At 52.3% G+C, this 19,691-nt stretch overlaps 1 protein-coding gene across 1 annotated transcript; it reads left to right on the plus strand.

The window, feature by feature from the left end:
• The first annotated feature begins 674 nt into the window (after nt 1–674).
• LOC123348730 (tyrosine-protein phosphatase non-receptor type substrate 1-like) lies at nt 675–13,071 on the plus strand. Its single transcript, XM_044986348.1, has 7 exons — nt 675–1,038; nt 3,197–3,511; nt 4,113–4,490; nt 6,533–6,640; nt 8,385–8,406; nt 9,340–9,379; nt 10,724–13,071. The coding sequence occupies exons 1-7, from the start codon at nt 675–677 to the stop codon at nt 10,973–10,975; spliced, it is 1,479 nt and encodes a 492-aa protein (XP_044842283.1). The 3' UTR covers nt 10,976–13,071.
• The last annotated feature ends 6,620 nt before the right edge of the window (nt 13,072–19,691 follow it).

The raw sequence follows: 19,691 nt of genomic DNA on the forward strand, positions 1-19,691 counted from the left end.
TTTAAAGGGGTTCAGACTCTGAAGGTGTGTAACTCTCTAGGGTAAGTATAAGGTGCCCAGAAGCAGCTCTAGGGATTTTGCCGCCCCAAGCACGGCAGGCAGGCTGCCTCTGGCGGTTTGCCTGCGGGAGGTCCACCGAAGCATGGGACCAGCGGACCCTCCTCAGGCATGCCACCGAAGGCACCCTGCCTGCCGCCCTCGCGGCGACCGGCAGAGCGCCCCCCGCGGCTTGCCGCCCCAAGCACGCGCTTGGCGTGCTGGTGCCTGGAGCCGCCCCTGAAGGTGCGTATCACCTGGGTACTGAAGATGGGAACCGTTTGTGTGATACCAACAAGCACAGAGTCCCCTGGTTGGGGCATGGGCCAGTGGATTTGGCCCAGCCCAGCTATTTTCAGTCAACGCTGATAAACCTGGTAGGTATTTTTAAGCTCGACCATACCTGTCTTCTGCAGGCGGCCGCTCAGCCCCAGAGCGACCTGGAGATGGCACTGGGTGTTGCCATAATGCAGGGCACTGCTGTAAGCTCCTGCTGAAAGGAGACGTGATGGGCTCAGCCCTTGGACATGGGAGGAATGGTGCTGCCTGTTACTCTAAAGGTCACCCCATGTAACAGCAACACTGGCTGGGTCCCGTCCCCGGGGGCAAGGGGTGTGTCTAAGAAAAGAAAGAGCTGGATGATGAACATTGTTTTTGTTACAGGGGCCAGGGCCCAGGAGTTCCAGCTGCTGCAGCCCCAGGACTCTGTGTCGGTGTCAGCGGGAGAGACTTTCACACTGACCTGCTCTGTGACTGGGCTCGCTCCACCAGGACCCGTGAAGTGGTGCAAGGGCTTATGCAGTGGCCGCCAGCTCGTTTATGCAGACACGGGATCATTCCCCCGCGTGACGCGGGCTGTGAGTGGCTCTGACACAGACTTCACCATCCGCATCAGTGACACCCGCCCCGAGGACGCCGGGACCTATCACTGTGTGAAGTTTAAGAAGGGGTCTCCCGATGAGGAGTTCAGATCCGGCGCTGGCACGGCCGTGTCTGTGCGCGGTGAGTGCGAGCTTCCCCCCCCCCCCCCCGCCACACGCCCCTCCCCACCGGGGGCTGGTACCCAGGCGGGGAACAACCCAGCTCCGCCCAGACACTGACCGGGGAGCTGCGCTTCCCATGGAACTCACCTAGACTGGCACTGAAGCAGCCTGGTGGAGATTTGCCCCGTGACAGTTGGGCCTGGGGGATCTGGGCACCAGGCAAAAATCTCCATTTCTGTTCCTACCTTGGCTTCAAATTGCGATGAGCACCAGGACGGGGGCCTGGTGGGAGGAGGCAGGTGTCAGGTTAGTGCCTCCCAGATCCTCCCCCACAAACATGCAGGTGCTGCTGGCATTGGCAGGCTGATCCGAGCATCACCCCAGTGATACTAGTGTACCAGGCTGGGACTCAAGTCCCACCTGCAGGGCCATTTCCCCTGCCTTGTACAGAGCTGTGGGGTGGCCCCCCAGGAGCTGGGAGGCTGGAGCATCCAGCCCTAGTTCACTCCTTGTGTGTGCAACCGGAACTGGAGCCAGATACAATCTTGGGGGTCCTTCACCCTCCCCCACTCGTTCACTTCCTTCTCCTGAAGCTCACTGCCCCTGAGCTCAAGTATGTGAATGAGTCATGAGGCATCTGGGGCTATATTCACAAGGGTACTGAGGCACCAGGGGGCTGGAACAATGTGTATTGTGGGGGTGCCGAGAGCCATTGAACCAAACTGTAAACCCTGCGTATGATGCAAATCACTTCAGTTCCAGCACCGATGCTGCAGCACCTACACCCCAGATTTGGGGGCTTTAGGCTGGGTTTAGGCACCGCAATACAGATGTAAGGTCCACTGCGACCCACCGAACACCCAAGCCCTGCAGGCACCTGAACTCAGAGTAGAGCTTCCCTAGGCCTCTGGTTTTTCCCTCAGCCATTCAGATGCCTCATCTCCAAAGCAATTCACAAGCCAGGGAACTGGGCACCCGCCTGCCTGCCTCGTGTGCAGGGCCCGAGCTGGCAGCTGTGCTCAGAGACCACCCAGTGTATTGGGTCCCCTTCAGAATTGAGGAGAAGGAGGTGGAGGCAGCCCCTCTCCCCTTAAACTTGTTGGTTCGAGCACTCACCTGGGAGAGCCCCAGGTTCAATTCCCCCTTTGTTAGAGGAGTTAAACAGGGGTCTCCCCCTACTCAGGAGAGTGCTCTAACCCCCGCACCCATCGGACCCTCTGGGGGCTCCCTCCCATTGTGCATTCAGAGAGTCACTGGAGCAGGGGTCTGGGCTCTGACCTCCAACCTGGGTGCCCAAACTACCAGACTCCTCCTCTCTCTCTGGCTCCGTGACGAGTTACCCACAGTGGAACAGCTTCACCTGGAGACTCCTGTTCATAGAATATCAGGGTTGGGAGGGACCTCAGGAGGTCATCTAGTCCCATCCCCTGGACTATGCCAATGCTCAAACCACTGAGCTATCCCTCCCCCCTCAGGCAGAGAGGAATTGAACCTGGGTCACCCCAGCCCAGCTGAGCGCTCTAACCCCAGGCTAAGGGGGATACCCCCCCACATCACCACCTCCAGCTGTTGTGTGTGGAGTTACACACCTGCCTGGCTCATTCACACCACAACCACCTAGGGCACCTTAGCTGCCCAACTCCAGGCCGGGGATTCCCATTCGTGGATCACGTCGTAGAGCTGGGCACCCCCTGAAAGCTGGACTTAGGCCTGATCACCACGAGAGGGCTGGGGCCTAGCACACATCTGTCCCCGTCCTCTCCCATGAGCTCAGGTAGCTCCCTGCCTCGCGTGGGGCTCTTGGGGATCGCAGTCTAAGGCGCTTATCTAGCCCCGCTTTTTGGGGTAGAAAGGGGGGCTATTTCCCACCCATAACCAGAGGTGCTGGACCTAGGGGTGATATCATGCTGCCCCTCCCCGCCCCCAGCTGGAAGTGGTTTCCATTTTATCCAGGGTTTACAGTTTGGTTCAATGGCTCTCAGCATCCCCCATACACATGGTTCAGCACCTCTGCACATGATTAACCTCCCTACACCCCAGCCCTTTGCATTTGCTCAGGGGCAGGGGCTGGGGCTCCCCTGCTCTCAGGCTGTCCCTGTGGGGAGGTGGGGCCCGTGGGGCGGGGGATGGGCTCTCAGTCGCAGAGGGATCTGACTGATAAACGCTTCTCCCTGCAGCCAAACCGTCGGCCCCGTCCGTGTCCGGCCCCCCCAGCAGGGCAGAGCCGGGTCCCCAAGTGACTTTCACCTGCACGTCAGGAGGATTCTCCCCCAGAGACATCGCTGTGACCTGGCTCAAAAATGGGACCAAACTCCCAGACCCCCAGACCCAGGTTCTCCCTGCACACGAGAACGTCTCCTACAGCGTGTCCAGCACCGTGGGAGTGAGGCTGACTGCAGGAGACGCCCGCTCCCAGCTCACCTGTCAGATAGAGCACAGCACCTTACCGGATCCCCTGCGTGCGACTTACAACCTCAGCGATGCCCTGCGAGGTAGGAGCCCAGCCGGGGCTGAGCACTGGGGGCTCCACTACTGAGGAGGGGCAGAATTGGATCCTTCAGCCTTTGGGCTGGGTAGTGGAGGGTCGGGGGGGTAAGAGGGGAGTCACTGCAATCCAGATTCAGGTCTGGACTCTGTCCTGTGCCCTTAAAACTTTAAGACTCTTCCCCCTGGGCTGGCACATCCCCTACTCCAGCCCAGGGGAGGGCGGGGTGGGGAAGATGTTTGACTTTGTTTAAACCCTGGTAAGACACCACTCTCCATTTTAATGTCCCAAGCTGGGTCTGTCAGGGGGCTTTCCAGGGGGAAGGGGAGGGAAATTGGGGACACGGTAGATTTGGGTTTTTGCATTCTGCTCCTTTTAAAACATTCGCCTTCCCCTGAGTTTATTCCTGTGAGGGGGCCAAGGCTCTCACACATGGGAAGGCAACTTAGAGACAGCCAAGTTCTTTGCCCTTGGAAAAATATCACATGGCAAGTGGGACGTGGGCTCAGGGGGAAGGTCTGTTTGTCCAGCCCCAGAAATTTCCCTCTAACTCAGCAGGAAAAGGAGAATTTCTGTAGATGCCGAGCGCAGGGTATTTGTGTTCTCAGTTCCACCCAGGCTGCGAGTGAGCACTGCCCCAGCCGCGCCCGTCGCACTGAACGAGTCTGTGACGTTCACCTGCCGCGTGGAGGGGTTTTACCCAAACAAATCGAGTCTCACCTGGCTGGAGAACGGAACAGAGACGAATCTGGGAAAATCCTCCCCCCTGGCTGAGAATCCAGACGGGACGTACACGCTCCAGAGCTCCCTGGCTGAGAATCCAGACGGGACGTACACGCTCCAGAGCTCCCTGGAGGTCAAAGCAACTGAGCAGAGGAATCAGTCTGTGTTCACCTGTCGGGTTGTGCACGATTCCCAGCCCCCCGTCAGTGCCAGCGAGACGCTGAAAATCTCCCAGCCACCTTCTGAGGCTTCACCTACTGCAGGTAAATGTGCAGTTGAACCCTCCCCTGCACTGCTGGGAAATGCCAGGTCTGTTCTGCTGAACCCAGGGGCCATTTCAGCCCATCTCCGCCAGGGGAGCCCCTCAGTGTAACAGCCGCTCTTTTATTCCAGGATTATCGCTGGGCTCGGCTCTCCTGGGGCCCGTAGGGAAGGGGAAGGTTAAAGGCAGGAAATGTCACTTTGGCTGCACTCTGTGCCCAGGGCAGATCATCTCAGAAGCCCTGCAGGGTGTGACGGAGGCCCTTGGAGAGGGGCTCAGACAGTCACTCCTGCAGAGCTGAGGATGAGGTTCCCCGTGGCCAGATAGTATCTTATGCAGGGCCGGCTCCAGACCCCAGCGCGGCAAGCACGCACGTGGGGCGGCCCTTTCCCGGGGGGGCAGCAGGCTGGGCCAGCGGACCTGCCGCAGTCATGCCTGCGGGAGGTCCACCGGAGCCCCGGGATGACCGGACCTGCCGCAGGCATGACTGCGGACGGTTCGCTGGTCCCGCGGCTCGGCTGGACCTCCCGCAGGCGTGACTGCGGCAGCTCAAGCCGAGCCGCCGGACCTGCGAACCGTCCGCAGCTGCGGGAGGTCCAGCCGAGCCGCGCGACCAGCGGACCCTCTGCAGTCATGCCCGCGGGAGGTCCGCTGCTCCCGCTGCTCCGGGGCGCCTCCCGCGCATGACTGCTTGGGGCGGCCAAAAAGGTAGAGCCGCCCCTGATCTTATGCAAACAGCTGCCAGCCAGAGCTGGGCAAACGCAGCAGGGTTCAGTTGAGTAACTGAACCCACGTGTTTGGTTTGGGGATGAGACAGCCCCTGTGTGTTGCCTGGGGGCTTGAGTTCAGTGTTTGTTCAGCCTGTTGGAGGTTTCACTGTGAACATTCTGCACAGCTGATCACTTGCCTCTTGAGTCTTCCTCAGTATCCCAAGGCATAACTTAACCCCTCCACACGGTGGGTATCTGTGGGTTAAGGAGGCCTCTCCCATATTCCTCTCCAGCCCACTGTTGCTTGAGATGAACAGTTATAGTGTCTGCTGTGCCACTCGGGGGCGGGGATTGCTGTCTAGTGCTGCCAGAAGTTATACTGAGACCCAAAGGCTTCTCCCGCCCCTTTTCTAGAGCTATGGAACAGTCTACTTGGAACACATTAACTTGGAGTTGCTGGTCTTCACTAGATATGCTCAGCAGATGGGCTGAGACTGGTCATTATTAGAGCTGAGAAAATAATAGATTTTTTGATGCAAGGACAAAATTAAACACACACCTCAAACAGTGTTTTTTTGACCCGAAATGGAAGTCTGTTTTGGGTGTCTCACCCTTTTTTCTATGCAAAACAAAACTTTAGTTAAACATCTAAACAAAACACCATTTCAAAATAAAACAAGAGCCAAGTTTTGACTTTGAAATGGCCAAAACAAGCCATTTTAATTGTTTCCACTGAAAGATTTGTTGAATTTGGCCTGAATTCACAAGTCTTTCTGATATAAAGAACCCAACCATGCACACCTTTTTGGTGACTTCATTGTTTGCCAGAAAAACTTCAGCCAACTGCAGTAACTATATCCACACACCTGAGAGCACCTAGCGAACTGGATTCCGAATCCTCCCCTAAACCCCACAGACTAGGCCTGAGAGACACAAGATGGGGGAGGGAATCTCTTTTATTGGACCAAACTTCCATTGGTGGAATGGACAAGTTTTCAAGATGCACAGAGCTCTCCTTCAGAACAGGCCTGCCATCTCTACAACAGCTATGAGCAGGAATACCAGGTCTGCACAATCAAACTCTGTGGAAGTTCCCATTTGTACCAAACTTCAGACCTGAGCTATGGTTGAGATTCTCAAAGAGGCCAAAGGGAGGCTAAATTTCCATGAGTTGAGCTCCTAACTCCCTTAGGCTCCTGAGGCCTAGCTCACCTTTACTTATAAATATAAGCCCAGATGTCCTGCATTTAACTCACTCAGTCTGGCGAGGAGTTTTTCTGTTTGACTGTTCTGACACTGGCCTCCTATGATCCCTGAATTTCTCTCGTTACAGAGACAACTGAAGAAAAAAAGATCTACATAGCAGTAGCAGTGGTTTGTGCAGTGCTGGTTGTACTGGTAATCGCTGTCATCTACCTCATCAGAGCACGACAGCGCAAAGGTAAAAATGAATTATTTTCCAGGGGTGCCTGCCGGGGGATGCCCTGGCTAGATCACTCTCTTCCCATACACGCAGGCAGTGCTTTACAAACACACAAGCATCGGGGAGTGGAGGGGGGCTTGAATCGAATTGGTTAGCGTGCACCTGGGGAAGGTGGAAGAGAATTTCACTCACAGCTGTAGGGAAAAGTCAGTTATAGCTTAAGGGGTAACAGCCTCTGGAATAGATACAAGTTATGCATTATGGAAATCATATGAATGTGTCACACTTTGTATTCTTCTCTTTCAATAGCATCTTGGGACCCCCAAGCCCTCTACTAAGATGCAAGCTAGACAGATGTAGGGGCAATGACTATAGATTCTAAGGGCAGTTATGGGAATTTAAAAGCTGTAGTTGAGGGAGAATGCCGGCTAGGACACCAGGTTCTCTCCTAGTGCTCTCAAAAAATGCCTAGGGGATATCTGACGTCCTCCTGGACAGATGAGGAGTAAAAGGATCCTTGATTTAACACCCTTTCTAGAGGGCACTGCTGTATGGACACCAAGCAAGGAAAGCATCAACTGCATGAAATGATGGGCTGCATTGTTTGTCCTTGCAATGGGCTTAGCGTGTCCATGGGGCAACCCCATTTAGGATGGAGACACTCTCACCCCCATGCATTAGAACATAGGGGTACTACTAAGATTTTAACACTATCCCATAGATTCTAGCACCCATCCCACAGAGCCCAGCACAGCTGCTGGGAACAGGTGTTTGGGTAACTTCAGCATTGCACTGTGGGAAGGACCAGTGCAGCTGCACCACTTGTTCCACTCCCCGCATGGAGGGAATACCACTCCTAAACACGTCACTGGTTCTGCCAGGCCGTGAACTAAAGACCTCATTCCAGGTGCTGCAACCAGCTAGTCCAACAAGGGATTGTACAGGGTCCAGATCAGCCCGTGTGGGGATGTAGGTATTTGTACATTCGTTGTAAGCCCAGGGTGTTTCAGGCACTGCTTTGTTGCAGTATCTTCTTGCCTAACAATGCAGCACCCCATTAAATACATCACTGAAACATCAGCACTGCTTGTGATCTCAGGGTCTCTCAGTAGGGTTGTCTCTCTTGTCTGATGGAAGGGTAAATGGGAAAAGTCTCACTGCTACCATCCCCCATCTAGTTTCTGCCGATTGCTGGGGGAATCACAGCTCCCTGTACTGTGCCTGGAAGGCATTGGAAGATTCATCCCACAAATAAGAGGGAAGGGGAGGTGAATTACAAGGGGATCTCTCATCAAGGGGATCGGATAACATTTTAAACAGCAAGAGCAATAAGACCTTCTCAGAACTCTGATACCGTTACAGGTTTCTGACTCCTTTCCCATCACTCCTCTAGGATGCTGCCATGTTTAGCTTCATAAAACAGGCCCATTCTGAAAACCTCCAGGCTGCCCATAATATTGTATTTGATGCAATTTGTGAGTCTTGCAAAAGACACTCCTAAAACAGGAAAGGTTTAGACTCCACCCACAAAGATTTGTCCTGCAAGCAAAGGAAAGGAGCTTTGCAATACGTTCAGCAGAGTTTTCAAGAAGTTGCCGTTATTGGGTTTCTGGAAAACCTGATCTAGCAACTTCCACCAAAAAAGTTAGAAAAAAAGTAAATAGTGTGCAAAGGAACTAAAAAAAATATAAACAAACATGAAATGTTATGGGGGGGAGGTCATTATTACAATAGGTTTTTAAGTTGTGTTTCTCTTTAACAGGAAAAAGCTCCCCTTCTGTAAGGTAAGCACCGCTCTCCACTGTCTTCATTGAACTGTTGGGTAATCAGTGAGGGAATTTAAAGCTACAGGAGCTAATGAAGTCAAAGTGTTGACACCAGGGATGAATTGGGGTCAAGTTTTAGCTAGGTTCCACGTTTGTAACTTGAATCCCTATGGTTTAGGATGGTCTACGCTTCACTTTGAAAGCTCTTCGCCTGTACATGGCGGTTGATGTGATGCTCAGTCACTAGTGGCTGGAAGAGGAGAACCGTGCTATGGAGACATTGGTCTCCAGCTCTAGTGACGTGGAGGGGTACAGTACCTCAGAGCCAGTGTAAAGGGAAGAGTAGCCCCATGAGCCATGACTCAGCCTGTAACAGCACACGACTGTTCGAGAATTACCACCCAGAGACGGCTCAGCGAAGTCGCTCTGTACAAACAGTTACGAGCCAGCAAGCCGACATCGCTGGAGATGGTTCTCCCATAGCATTGCTGAACGGAGGTTCCTGGCTGAGCGTACACCCTCACATTCATTAACTGAGCTGCAGACCACCCACTTGTTCTTCATTGTCCATGCCACACACAGGCAGCCTGAGGGAATCCAAATCTTCATTCTATGGCCAGCTGGCTATTTACATCTGTGTGTTGTGTGAGGATAAACTCTGCAGAGTGCAGTTAGTTCTCTGTTATCACACACCGGTATCCAATGGTTCTCCCCTCTGTCCTGTAATCAACCGTCAGTCAGTCCTCAGCCATCCTAACCTGAAAGAATCCTCTGCAAAACTTAGGGTATGTCTACACTACAAAATTAGGTCAAATTTATAGAAGTCGATTTTTTAGAAATCGATTTTATACAGTTGATGGTCTTAAGTGGGGACACACACAATTAGTCACCCAGCAGTGCTACTGTTTTAAAATACGAGTGTTTGACTGTGTTCTGTTGCTTTTTCTGTAGGCTACACGAGCCCGAGAAGAGCCCCAGCACAGCTCCCCAGGTGCGTAACAACTAGCTTCTTTTGGGGAACCAGAGAGGGGAGAGCCACGGAAGATACCATGAAAATACCAAGTGTCAGGCCAAAATCATGGCAGTTTATAAAGTGCTCAGAATCTCAGCTATACGAGCCTGCTTCTGTGGCTGGGGAGGGAGGGAGAGACAGACAGTTCAGGACAAATGCTCCCTCTCTAAATTGCGTAGGGATGTTGCCGCCATCGCACTGAATTTCTCTTCTCCTCTTCCCCACCCGTCCCCAAAGAACAAGTCTGGATCTGTTGTGACTAGGGCCAGCTGTACAATAAGCCAGGGAAGCTATTTCTAGAGTTATTTTGCATTCTGTGATGGGCTATGAGTAACTTACCAATCAGAACTGAGCTCTATCCCCCCTGCCTCAGCTCATCCACATGCTCACGCTCACGCAGGCACACAGCTGGCCGAACACGGATAAGACCTCAGCCATTCAGGACACAGCAGCCCAGATCGTGATCTCACTTACACCACTGCAAGTCCAGAGTAATTCTGTTGACTCCAGTGGAGCATCTCCAGACCTACAGGGGTGCAGTGGATTGCAGTCTCTGGCTCGGTATTGCCAGCTGGTTCTTCCCTCTGAGCATCACTCGCCAGCAGACTTAAGGGCGAATTCTTGCAGTGGATAGTAACAGTGCAGCTCAGTTGCATGAGAAGCCTGAAGGCAGCAAGCGAGTGTCTTGGTTAGTCTCGGGCCCTGTGGACGAGCGTGCTTCTCTGCCCCTCTTGAAACACTAGCAAGTGTCCCCGGGAGCCTGAATGACAGGTCTAGAGCCAAGTTATCTGATAATAGGTACAGTGTGCACTGCTGCTGGCTAGATTTACCCACCCTGTCCCACCAGCATGTCTTCATCCTGCCCGGGATGGTAGATCAGTCTCCGGAGCTATTTCCGTCTTTGCCAACTGGCTGGCTTATTCAGCAGAGAACAGTTGATGCCCAAAGTTGAGGGGCTGGTTTTGGAATGGGGACCCCTGTCTCAGGATCCAGACCCCAGGTCTCCGGCGGTTGGACTTTAGGTTTGAGCACATCATACTTGTGCTGCCCTGGCAGGGTCCATCCAAGGACCCCAGAGCACTGGAGTCATTCATGAAGTAGTTGTAGTCCCAGTTTATGATGGGGAAACTGAGGCACTGGGCTACTAAGTGACTTGCCCGGGGTCAGTCAGCAGCAGAGCTGGGAGTAGAATCTAGCTCTTTCCCCAATCTCCTGCTATAGCCACTAGAACAGGCTCTTAACTCAGGATGAACAGCTTCATATCCCATCTGTAGGGGACCCAGCTCCCTACTGACTCCATGTTTTCTCCCTCCCCCAACTCAGGATTCTGATCCCAACAACCTGACCTACGCAGACCTGAACTTTGACAACCGGAAGAAGAGGAGGAGCCCGCCCCGGCTGGTGGAGATGAGCCCGCAGTCGGAATACGCCTGCATCCAGCCGGCAGCCACTGAAAACAATCTCACCTACGCTGACCTGGACATGGTGCACCTCAGCAAGTCACCCAAGAGACCTGCCCCCCGGCCCGAGGAAGCCGTCTCGGAGTACGCCAGCGTCCAGATCCAAAGGAAATGATCAGGGCTGAAAGCAGTCCGGGGCTCACTGGGTTTTCGGTGAAGTCTGGACATGGAGCCCTGGTCCTCCGACACTGGCTCTCAGTGGAGGCACCAGGACCACAGTGGAAGGGTGCGCCAAGCCATGGGCACTGCATTCCTGGGTCTGGAATGCTTCACACAGCATGCGGAAGCCTCCCCATGCCACCGTGTCCTCACTTGAGTTAATACCAACTTCCACACCCGGCCCAGACTAAGCTCAGACCCTCACACAGTGCAGCTTTTATGTCTGGACCAGTATCTCTGCTATTCCCCCTCTACTCTCCCGGTGATTTGTCACAAGACTGGAGAGATCCTTCGCTCGGTGCACCGAGTTTGTTTTCACACGTGTTAAGCAGACAGACTGTTCTCAGTGCTTCGCTGGTGCAGTGGCCTGCTCCACCTCGTAACCTCTCCAGACAAGGGCTGTGTCAGTCTAGTGAACACCTGAGTTTCTCTGCAGCCAATTTAGCACATTGTGTGCGTGGAAGAACCAGCCAGGCAGCCTCAGATCAGCCACCTGAAGGAGAGGAGGCCGTTTTGGGAGATAACTTAGTGGCAGAGAGCTGTCTGGCAGCAGGCGCTGGACTGCTGTTCTCAAGGCAACATAAGCCAGCTAGCTTGCCTGTTGGAATCCCTCTGTGAAGAGCTGACACTGATCTGGAGTGACTACTCCCTCCCCCTGCTCCAGAACCCGCGTCTGAACGAGACTGCTCATTTTAGGCCCAGATTTCCTTCCAAACTAAGTGTGTCATAAGTAATTCCTTAAGTTTCCCCCTCCCCAATCATCCCATCCTTGGGGCAGTATGTTAAGACCAGTGACCCCCTCGTGCCCCTGAGGGTTGAGCACCAGGCTGTGTCTCTCATGCTCTGCAATCAGATCAACAAAGTGAGGATGTTTCTCAGCACCAGAGCACCTTGGGCTGGGGAACGCAGCCTGCGGAGCTCCCTGGGCAGAGTGGGAGCCAACCCAGGAGCCAAGCACAAGCTACACTAGTCGAGCTACTAGGCACCACTGCTCCCAGGCCTGTGTTCCCCAGCACAGAGCATCCTCATTGCCAACCACAGAGCTTATCCTCACGAGACTGGGACCAACGGGCTTCCTAAGGAAGCTTGTGCTAGCCGGGGTGGGGGAAGAGGCTAGCCAACCTCTACTGCCAGAGCACAGGCTAATCCCAGGGCTATGCTGCCTTTCTGCACTTCCTGCTGGCCAGTTCATCCAGCACTCCCGGCCCCAGTGCCTGGAAGGAAGAAGAAAGCCTTGATGCATGGGGGAGGGCATCCCCCGGAGAACAACGTCACCGTGTTATGACTGTTTGACATGTAACTGTTAATCTTTAGAGCTAAAAGCCAATGCTTGTGTGTCGTCCATGGGTGGAGTGCTGTGTGTTCATCACTAGGGTGAGACGTGCAAAACTAAGTGTCAGAGTCAGCGTGCTAATCCCCAGCCCTGTCAAGTGAAGTTCTGGTAAGCTGTCCCATCAGCGCTGCGGGGAGGGGAGCGGATTTCTGATTTACCGGCCTAGCAAAGAAAAGTGACAAACGAAGCTGAAATGCAGCCACGAGTGGCATTTCAGAAGCAGCCGTCTTCCCGAGTTTCTCCATGGGAGGTTGCAGATAATGCACAGGTTCCATTTTCACCGTATCCCTAGGATTCAGGTTTCAAGAGTCCCAGGGCCAGGAAGAGCTGGGCCAGGCAGCTGGCACTCCAGGCAGTGGATTATACCCGTTTACGCCAGGCCTGAATGTAGCCCCTTTGCCCAGTTATTGTGATGGCCAAATGCCCTTTCACTGCCCTCCTTTCCTCAGCAGTATTAACGGGAACACACGGGATCTGTGGTACCATTCCTTGGAAGGAGGGCAGCCGAGGGAGAAATAATCTAGCACTAAGACGTGTTGGAAACCAGTTGTATTCTAGCTGCTTGATCCTGCAGGGAGCAGGGGAAGAGGAAGGGGAAGCCAGGAGATCTAGACAGGATGTTTCAAAACCAACAAGGTGGCCACTTGTACAGATTGCAACATTATTTTTTTGTTGTGTTTTGCTTGCAGGATATTTTTGTAATAAAAAGTTCAAAGTTCCGTCTTGCTTGTGTGTCGGTGCCAACAGCAGTGCTCAGGCCCCCTGCCCCAGGGAAGCCAGGACACCCTTCCTGGGTTAGATACCCTGGGGGAGCGGGGGGGGCAAATCTGAGTCATTCATGTTCTCAGACCCTTTTCCCCCCATCTCTATGTACTGCCCAGTTTTACTCCGTCCCTCCCTTGGTGGTGTCGGGGAGAAGAATTTGCAGGGCTGAGCACAGCGGCTTTGTACGTCTAAAGCATCTTCTATCCAAGAAGCTCCAGGGGCTTCCCAGTGCAGCCTCACGACCCCTCTGCAAGGCGGGGCAATGTGACCCCCGTGGAGCAGACGGGCAGACTAAGCCACAGGGCGGTGAAGAGCCGGGTTTTTAAACAAGTCTGGCACTCAAAGGTGCAAGTGCAGTCGTGGTAACTGAGCACAACTGCACGTGCAATTCAGGCAAGTGGGACCATTTGCTTGCATAACTGCAGATGGGATTTAGATGCACACCTACCTATCGTCAGGCAGCCAGCACCAGCCAGCGTCAGGATTAGAACTCAGGAGCTAGTTTAGTCTTGTGTTTTTCTAAACACCAGCCCATGCTCCTTTTCCCTCACATCTCTTCCTCCCCCGTCCCCCAAAGCTTTCTGCCAGTCATCTGGTTTTGCTGACTGCTCAGTCCATAGCAGAGCATCCAATAATGCTAACAGAGGCAGTTAAACCTTGTGTTGAAAGCCAGCCTGTGTTCCTCTTTCTTTGTTTAGCTTTCTGTGGTTAGCTGTCTGGATCTCAGATGAGGTCCAGTAACCATCTGCCTGGGGTTAGACTTGCTGGGCCTCTTGTAAAAGACTCCATAGCTTGTGCTGATGGCAGCTCCCGGCTGAACCCCAAAACATGTTCTCAGTACAACTACCGTTGGCTGAAGCCTACTTCTGTTTGAGATGAAGTTCATTGTTTGGGGGGTGACAAAGGTCCATCCCTTGCAGCAGAAGACTCAAAAAGCAGGGCAAGGACCCTGAGCAGCATCACGTGGAGAAGGAGGGGGTCTGTGTGGGAGGGGGCTTGTCAGGAGATTGCACTGAACTGGAGAGGGAGGAAGCAGTAGAACCTGGTGACATAAGCCCCTGGCATGCGATGTGTTTCCCCACTTCTTGTGCCAGGCTAATCAGCTGCCGTGAAGCAATTAAACAAGACATCCACAGATCCCATTTCCATACAGCTGTGAGAAAAACAACGTGACGCAGACACTGTGTGTGGAAACTTTCCAAGTGATTCCCATGAGTCTGTGGCTGATCTTCAGGGCTCCTACAGCTTGTGAGGGGGATGCGAGAACTGCAGAGACCAGGTCCTGCAGGCAGTAGCAAGCAGACTACAGGAGGACTCAGGAGCATAAGCCTAGGGCAGTAATCATTGGATGGTTCTGTGAGGTGAGACTGAGCTTTCCAGAAGGAAGAACGTGCGTTGGGAATAATGATGGAAAAACACTAAGGCCTGCAACAAGAATGATCCAAGACACCACGGCTGTCTGCTGTGTTTAGGAACAGGAGGGAGCAGAAATACTGGGATCGTTCTTAAGAACAAGAGATCTTGAAGTAATGGTTCAGTGACTCCCAACTGTCAGGAAGCCCCAAATGTTTTCAGACCAGCCATGATCCTTTCCAAGATTCAAGAGTTATTTACCCTGCCCAAGGGCCACTTGTGTATTTACAACCCACCTGTGCCCCCACGCCTCTTTATCTTCCACTCTTGCCGTTCCACCCCTCCCGCGGGGAACGTGTTCCCGTGGTGGGGGGCTCAGGTGAGTGGAAGAGGGGGAATGAAGGGGTGGGGTCTGGCCACAGGGGCTGTGAATTATCAAATCCTAGCTTTGTTGGTGGAGCTCCCCCCAGGCTTAGCCCTGTATGCAGGCAGGTGGAAGTCAATAGTAGCAGGCGTTTCAGAAGAGGAGCCCTCTTCCGGAAATGGGCCCTTTCACCATGACTGCTCCAGCTATGGAGCTCCAGCATTGCCGGGATCCCCTGTACAGTGATGAGCATGGCTAGGTCTGGGGGTGGCATGAGCCCCTAAGCAGGGCAGCCCCCTCCATTCCGTCTTGCAGCAGCGACTTGTCCCCCTCGGTGAATTAACCCTGTCCAAGCAGTAACGCCACCCTGCTCCCTCCTGGCTACTCTCCGAAACCGAGCCACCCGCTAACCAACATCAGCCTAAAACAGTGAACAGGTCCCCGGCACACAACTGCTTGCCATGCAGATGGTCCTTCAAGTCCCACTGAGCAAGGTGGGGCTGTGCCCTCCAGAGCCCCTCTCCCAGCAGGACCCCCCAGCAGTGTCATTCTGGTAGCCATCTGGGGAGTACCCCTGCCTGCCTGCTGTGTGGGGGGAGGGGGTCCACATCCCCCCAGGGAGCTGGGGAGCGTAGTGATGAGTTTCAGTACAGCTGTGGCTGACTGAAGCCAGGGCAGATCACAGAGGAGAAGTTCAAGCAGCAAACTCACTTCCTTACTTTGGATTTCCCAACAGCTGAACCAGCAGCCACTCAGACCACAAAACAAACAAGACTGAGAACCCGGAGAGGGAGATTTCCTGTTCCTGTGGTCAGCAGGGCACTAGGAGCCCCGGGTTTCAGTATTTACAATCCCCCAGCTCAGAAGCAGGTGCTGAGCCTCCCCCCACCACCCCCTCAGCTATTGTATCACTGGAGCAGAATTGGTTCCTCTCTCTGCAGTCCAGCCTTTCTACCCTCTGGATCTCATCACAGCGCTCCAGCCGGTTCTGTTCATTCCACCACGGCTGAGCGGGGGGTGTGCAAATCCAGCCCACATTCAAAGTTTGCTTTCGAAAAGAGACTAATCACAGTGAGCTTCCAGGGAAGAGGAAGGTCTCTGGAGTTGCTCCAGCCCCCCACAGCATACAGCTGAAGGCTGGGACCCTAACAACTAGGCCTGCTACTGGTCAGTGCTGCAGTGTGGAAGGGTCACCTGGTGCTTTGAAAGAAGAAAACCCACAGCTGTTGAATAGCCTCCCTGGGTGTTACTCAGCTAACCCCTCACCAGTGCCTTTCGGAGAGGGGTGAGGATAAGGATGTTAAAGAGGCACGAGAAGAGGTTGCCTGTCTGTTAATGGGAGAGCTGCAGCTTATGGCACAGGCCTTCTTTCCCCAGCGAAGGCTGAAGGTAGCCTCCCACTGGAAACGCAGAGACACTCTGCCCAAAGCAGCTTCCTCACACAGAAGCCAGTCACTCTGCAGTGTTGCGGCAGATCATGCCCAGGTAGAATATTTGTTTTGCTCATTCTTCCTCCTCCAACAATTTAAAATTATGGTCTTTCAATGCATCCCACTGACAGGGCAGGTTTTCCTGAAGTGGGGTAATCACACACGCCCCCATTTCCAGCTGGCCTGGCCAGTCTGCAGACTGGCTCTTAGCCCTGCCAAGAAGCACCGTTTGATTAGGTGAGGGATGTTAACAAGAACATAAGAACGGCCACATTGGGTCAGACCAAAGGTCCATCCAGCCCAAGTATCCTCTTCTGACAGTGGCCAATGCCAGGTGCCCCAGAGGGAATGAACACAAAATCACCAAGTGATCCATCCCCTGTCGCCCATTCCCAGCTTCTGGCAAACAGAGGTTAGGAACACCATCCCTGCCCAGCCTGGCTAATAGCCATTGATAGACCTACCCTCCATGAACTTATCTAGTTCTTTTTTTAACCCTGTTATAGTCTTGGCCTTCACAACATCCTGTGGCAAGGAGTTCCACAGGTTGACTGTGCGTTGTGTGAATAAGTACTTCCTTTTGTTTGTTTTAAACCTGCTGCCTATTCATTTAATTTGGTGGCCCCTAGTTCTTGTGTTATGAGAAGGAGTAAATAACACTTCCTTTCTCCACACTAGTCATGATTTTATTGACTTCTATCATATTCCCCATCAGCTGTCTCTTTTCCAAGCTGAAAAGTCCCAGTCTTATTAATCTCTCCTCAGACAGCAGCTGTTCCATAGCCCTCATCATTTTTGTTGCTCTTTTCTGAACCTTTTCCCATTCCAATGTATCTTTTTTGAGATGGGGCAACCACATCTGCACACAGTATTCAAGATGTGGGCGTTTCATGGATTTATATAGAGGTGATATGATATTTTCTGTCTTATTATCTATCCCTTTCTGAATGATTCCCAGCATTCTATTTGCCTTTTCTTTTGTTTTTAAACTGCTGCCGCACACTGAGTGGATGTGTTCAGAGAACTATCCACAATGACTCCAGGATCCCTTTCTTGAGTGGTAACAGCTAATTTAGACCCCATCATTTTATATGTATAGTTGGGATTCTGTTTTCCAATGTGCATTACTTTGCATTTATCAGCACTGAATTTCATCTGCCATTTTGTTGCTCAGTCACCCAGTTTTGAGAGATCCTTTTGTAGCTCTTCACGGTCTGCCTGGGACTCAACCATCTTGAGTAGTTTTGTATCATCTGTAAATTTTGCCACCTCACTGTTTGCCTCCTTTTCCATATCATTTATGACTATGTTGAATAGGACTGGGCCCAGTACAGACCCCTGAGGGACACCACTATTTACCTCTCTCCATTCTGAAAACTGACCATTTATTGCTACCTTTTGTTTCCTATCTTTTAACCAGTTACCAATCCATGAGAAAACCTTCCCTCTTATCCCATGACAGCTCACTTTGCTTAAGAGCCTCTGGTGAGGCACCTTGCCAAAGGCTTTCTGAAAATTTAAGTACACTATAGCCACTGGATCCCCCTTGTCCACATGCTTGTTGACCCCCTCAAATAATTCTAGTAGATTGGTGAGGCATGATTTCCCTTTACAAAAACCATGTTGACTCATCCTCAATAGGTTATGTTCATCTAGGTGTCTGACAATTTTGTTCTTTACCATAGTTTCAACCGTTTGCCTGGTACTGAAGTCAGGCTTACCAGCCTATAGTTGCCAGGGTCACCTCTGGAGCCCTTTTTTAAAATTGGCGTCACATTAGCTATCCTCCAGCCATTTGGTACAGAAGCTGATTTAAATGGTAGGTTACAGACGACAGTTAGTAGTTCTGCAATTTCACATTTGAGCTCCTTCAGAACTCTTGGGTGGATACCATCTGGCCCTGGTGACTTATTACTGTTTAGTTTATCCATTTGTTCCAAAACCTCCTCTAATGACACCTCAATCTGGGACAATTCCTCAGGATTTGTCACCTAAAAAGACTGGCTCAGGTTTGGGAAACTCCCTCACATCCTCAGCCGTGAAGACTGATACAAAGAATTCATTTAGTGTCTCTGCAATGGCCTTATCATCCTTGAGTGCTCCTTTAGCACCTCAATCGTCCAGTGGTCCCACTGGTTGTTTAGCAGCTTCCTGCTTCTGATGTACTTTAAAAAAATTGCTATTACTTTGAGTCTTTGTTAGCTGTTCCTCAAATTCTTTTTTGGCCTTCCTAATTATATTTTTACACTTCGTCTGCCAGAGTTTACGCTCCTTTCTGTTTCCATCACTAGGATTTAACTTCCATTTTTTAAAGGAGGCCTTTTTGCCTCTCGCTGCTTCTTTTACTTTGTTGTTTAGCCACGGTGGCTCTTTTTTGGTTCTCTTCTGTTTTTTAATTTGGGGGATATGTTTAAGTCGAGCCTCTCTTATGGTGTCTTTAAAAAGTTTCCATGCAGCTTGCAGGGATTTCACTTTTTGCACTGTACCTTTTAATTTCTGTTTCACTAAATGTCCTCATTTTTGTGTAGTCCCCCTTTCTGAAATTAAATGCTACAGTGTTGGGCTGCTGGGTTTTTTTCCTTTATTCCGCGTTTGTTAAACTTGAACTGTTTCTGCCAGATTTTTCCTCTCACTCTAGCTTCTGTCAGAACCCTCAGCTTTTGACACCAGACATTAACTAGCAGCCTGTTGATTTTTCTCTGTCCCAGACTCACCATTAAGGGGAGCTCACGTATCAGCTATTGGAGAGATCAGAGCTTGTTCTCACTGGCTAGATGGTGCCACCCCGTGCTGCTGTTTTTACTTGCAGGTCTGTCCCATACCTAAGCATACGCCGAAAGCCTGTAATGTACTTCCCTGGAGCAGGGTCTGTACCTCAATCAGTCCCCAGATAAACTGACACACAAGCTGTACCGAAAGAGCCCTTGTGGCCCAAGGAGCAATAATTGCTGGGGAGGAGGGTGGATCATTAACCACTGGAGAGGACAGTTCACTCACTGGGCATGGGGACGGCTCACTAGACACACCTTCATTTTAACTCCCATTACACATTTACACACACACACACACACACACACACCCCTCTGCCTCCTTTGCATGTTACAAAGCAGCTACAAAGGCTCATCTCCAGGCCACAAGGGGAGGCTACAGGACAAGTTATCTGGCAGCTGCCAGCACTACCACTCTAGAGCACACCTAGGACGGAGGCAGGGTGCCTTCCCCATCAAGGGGTGGCACTGGGGTGTCCTGTGAGCCAGGCCCTCCTTCCCATGGGCCTGAGCTGGCCACAGAAGCTCATTCCCTGGCAGGCCAAAGTCCTCTGCCCCCATGGAACATACAACCCCGTCTGCAGCCGTTGCTAAGCAGTACAGCTGCTACCAGCCCCCCACTACCACCCACCAGCCTGTCCCCGAGTCGGCAGCCACCC

The sequence above is a fragment of the Mauremys mutica genome, chromosome 13, assembly GCF_020497125.1.
Source record: "Mauremys mutica isolate MM-2020 ecotype Southern chromosome 13, ASM2049712v1, whole genome shotgun sequence".
Taxonomy (NCBI): domain Eukaryota; kingdom Metazoa; phylum Chordata; order Testudines; family Geoemydidae; genus Mauremys; species Mauremys mutica.

Bases quoted from the DNA above. Each gene is read 5' to 3' on its own strand.
- LOC123348730 (XM_044986348.1), top strand. From the start codon at position 675: ATGATGAACATTGTTTTTGTTACAGGGGCCAGGGCCCAGGAGTTCCAG. The intron at 4,491-6,532 runs GTAAATGTGCAG...CTCTCGTTACAG, and splicing joins TGAGGCTTCACCTACTGCAG to AGACAACTGAAGAAAAAAAG. The intron at 8,407-9,339 runs GTAAGCACCGCT...CTTTTTCTGTAG, and splicing joins AAAAGCTCCCCTTCTGTAAG to GCTACACGAGCCCGAGAAGA.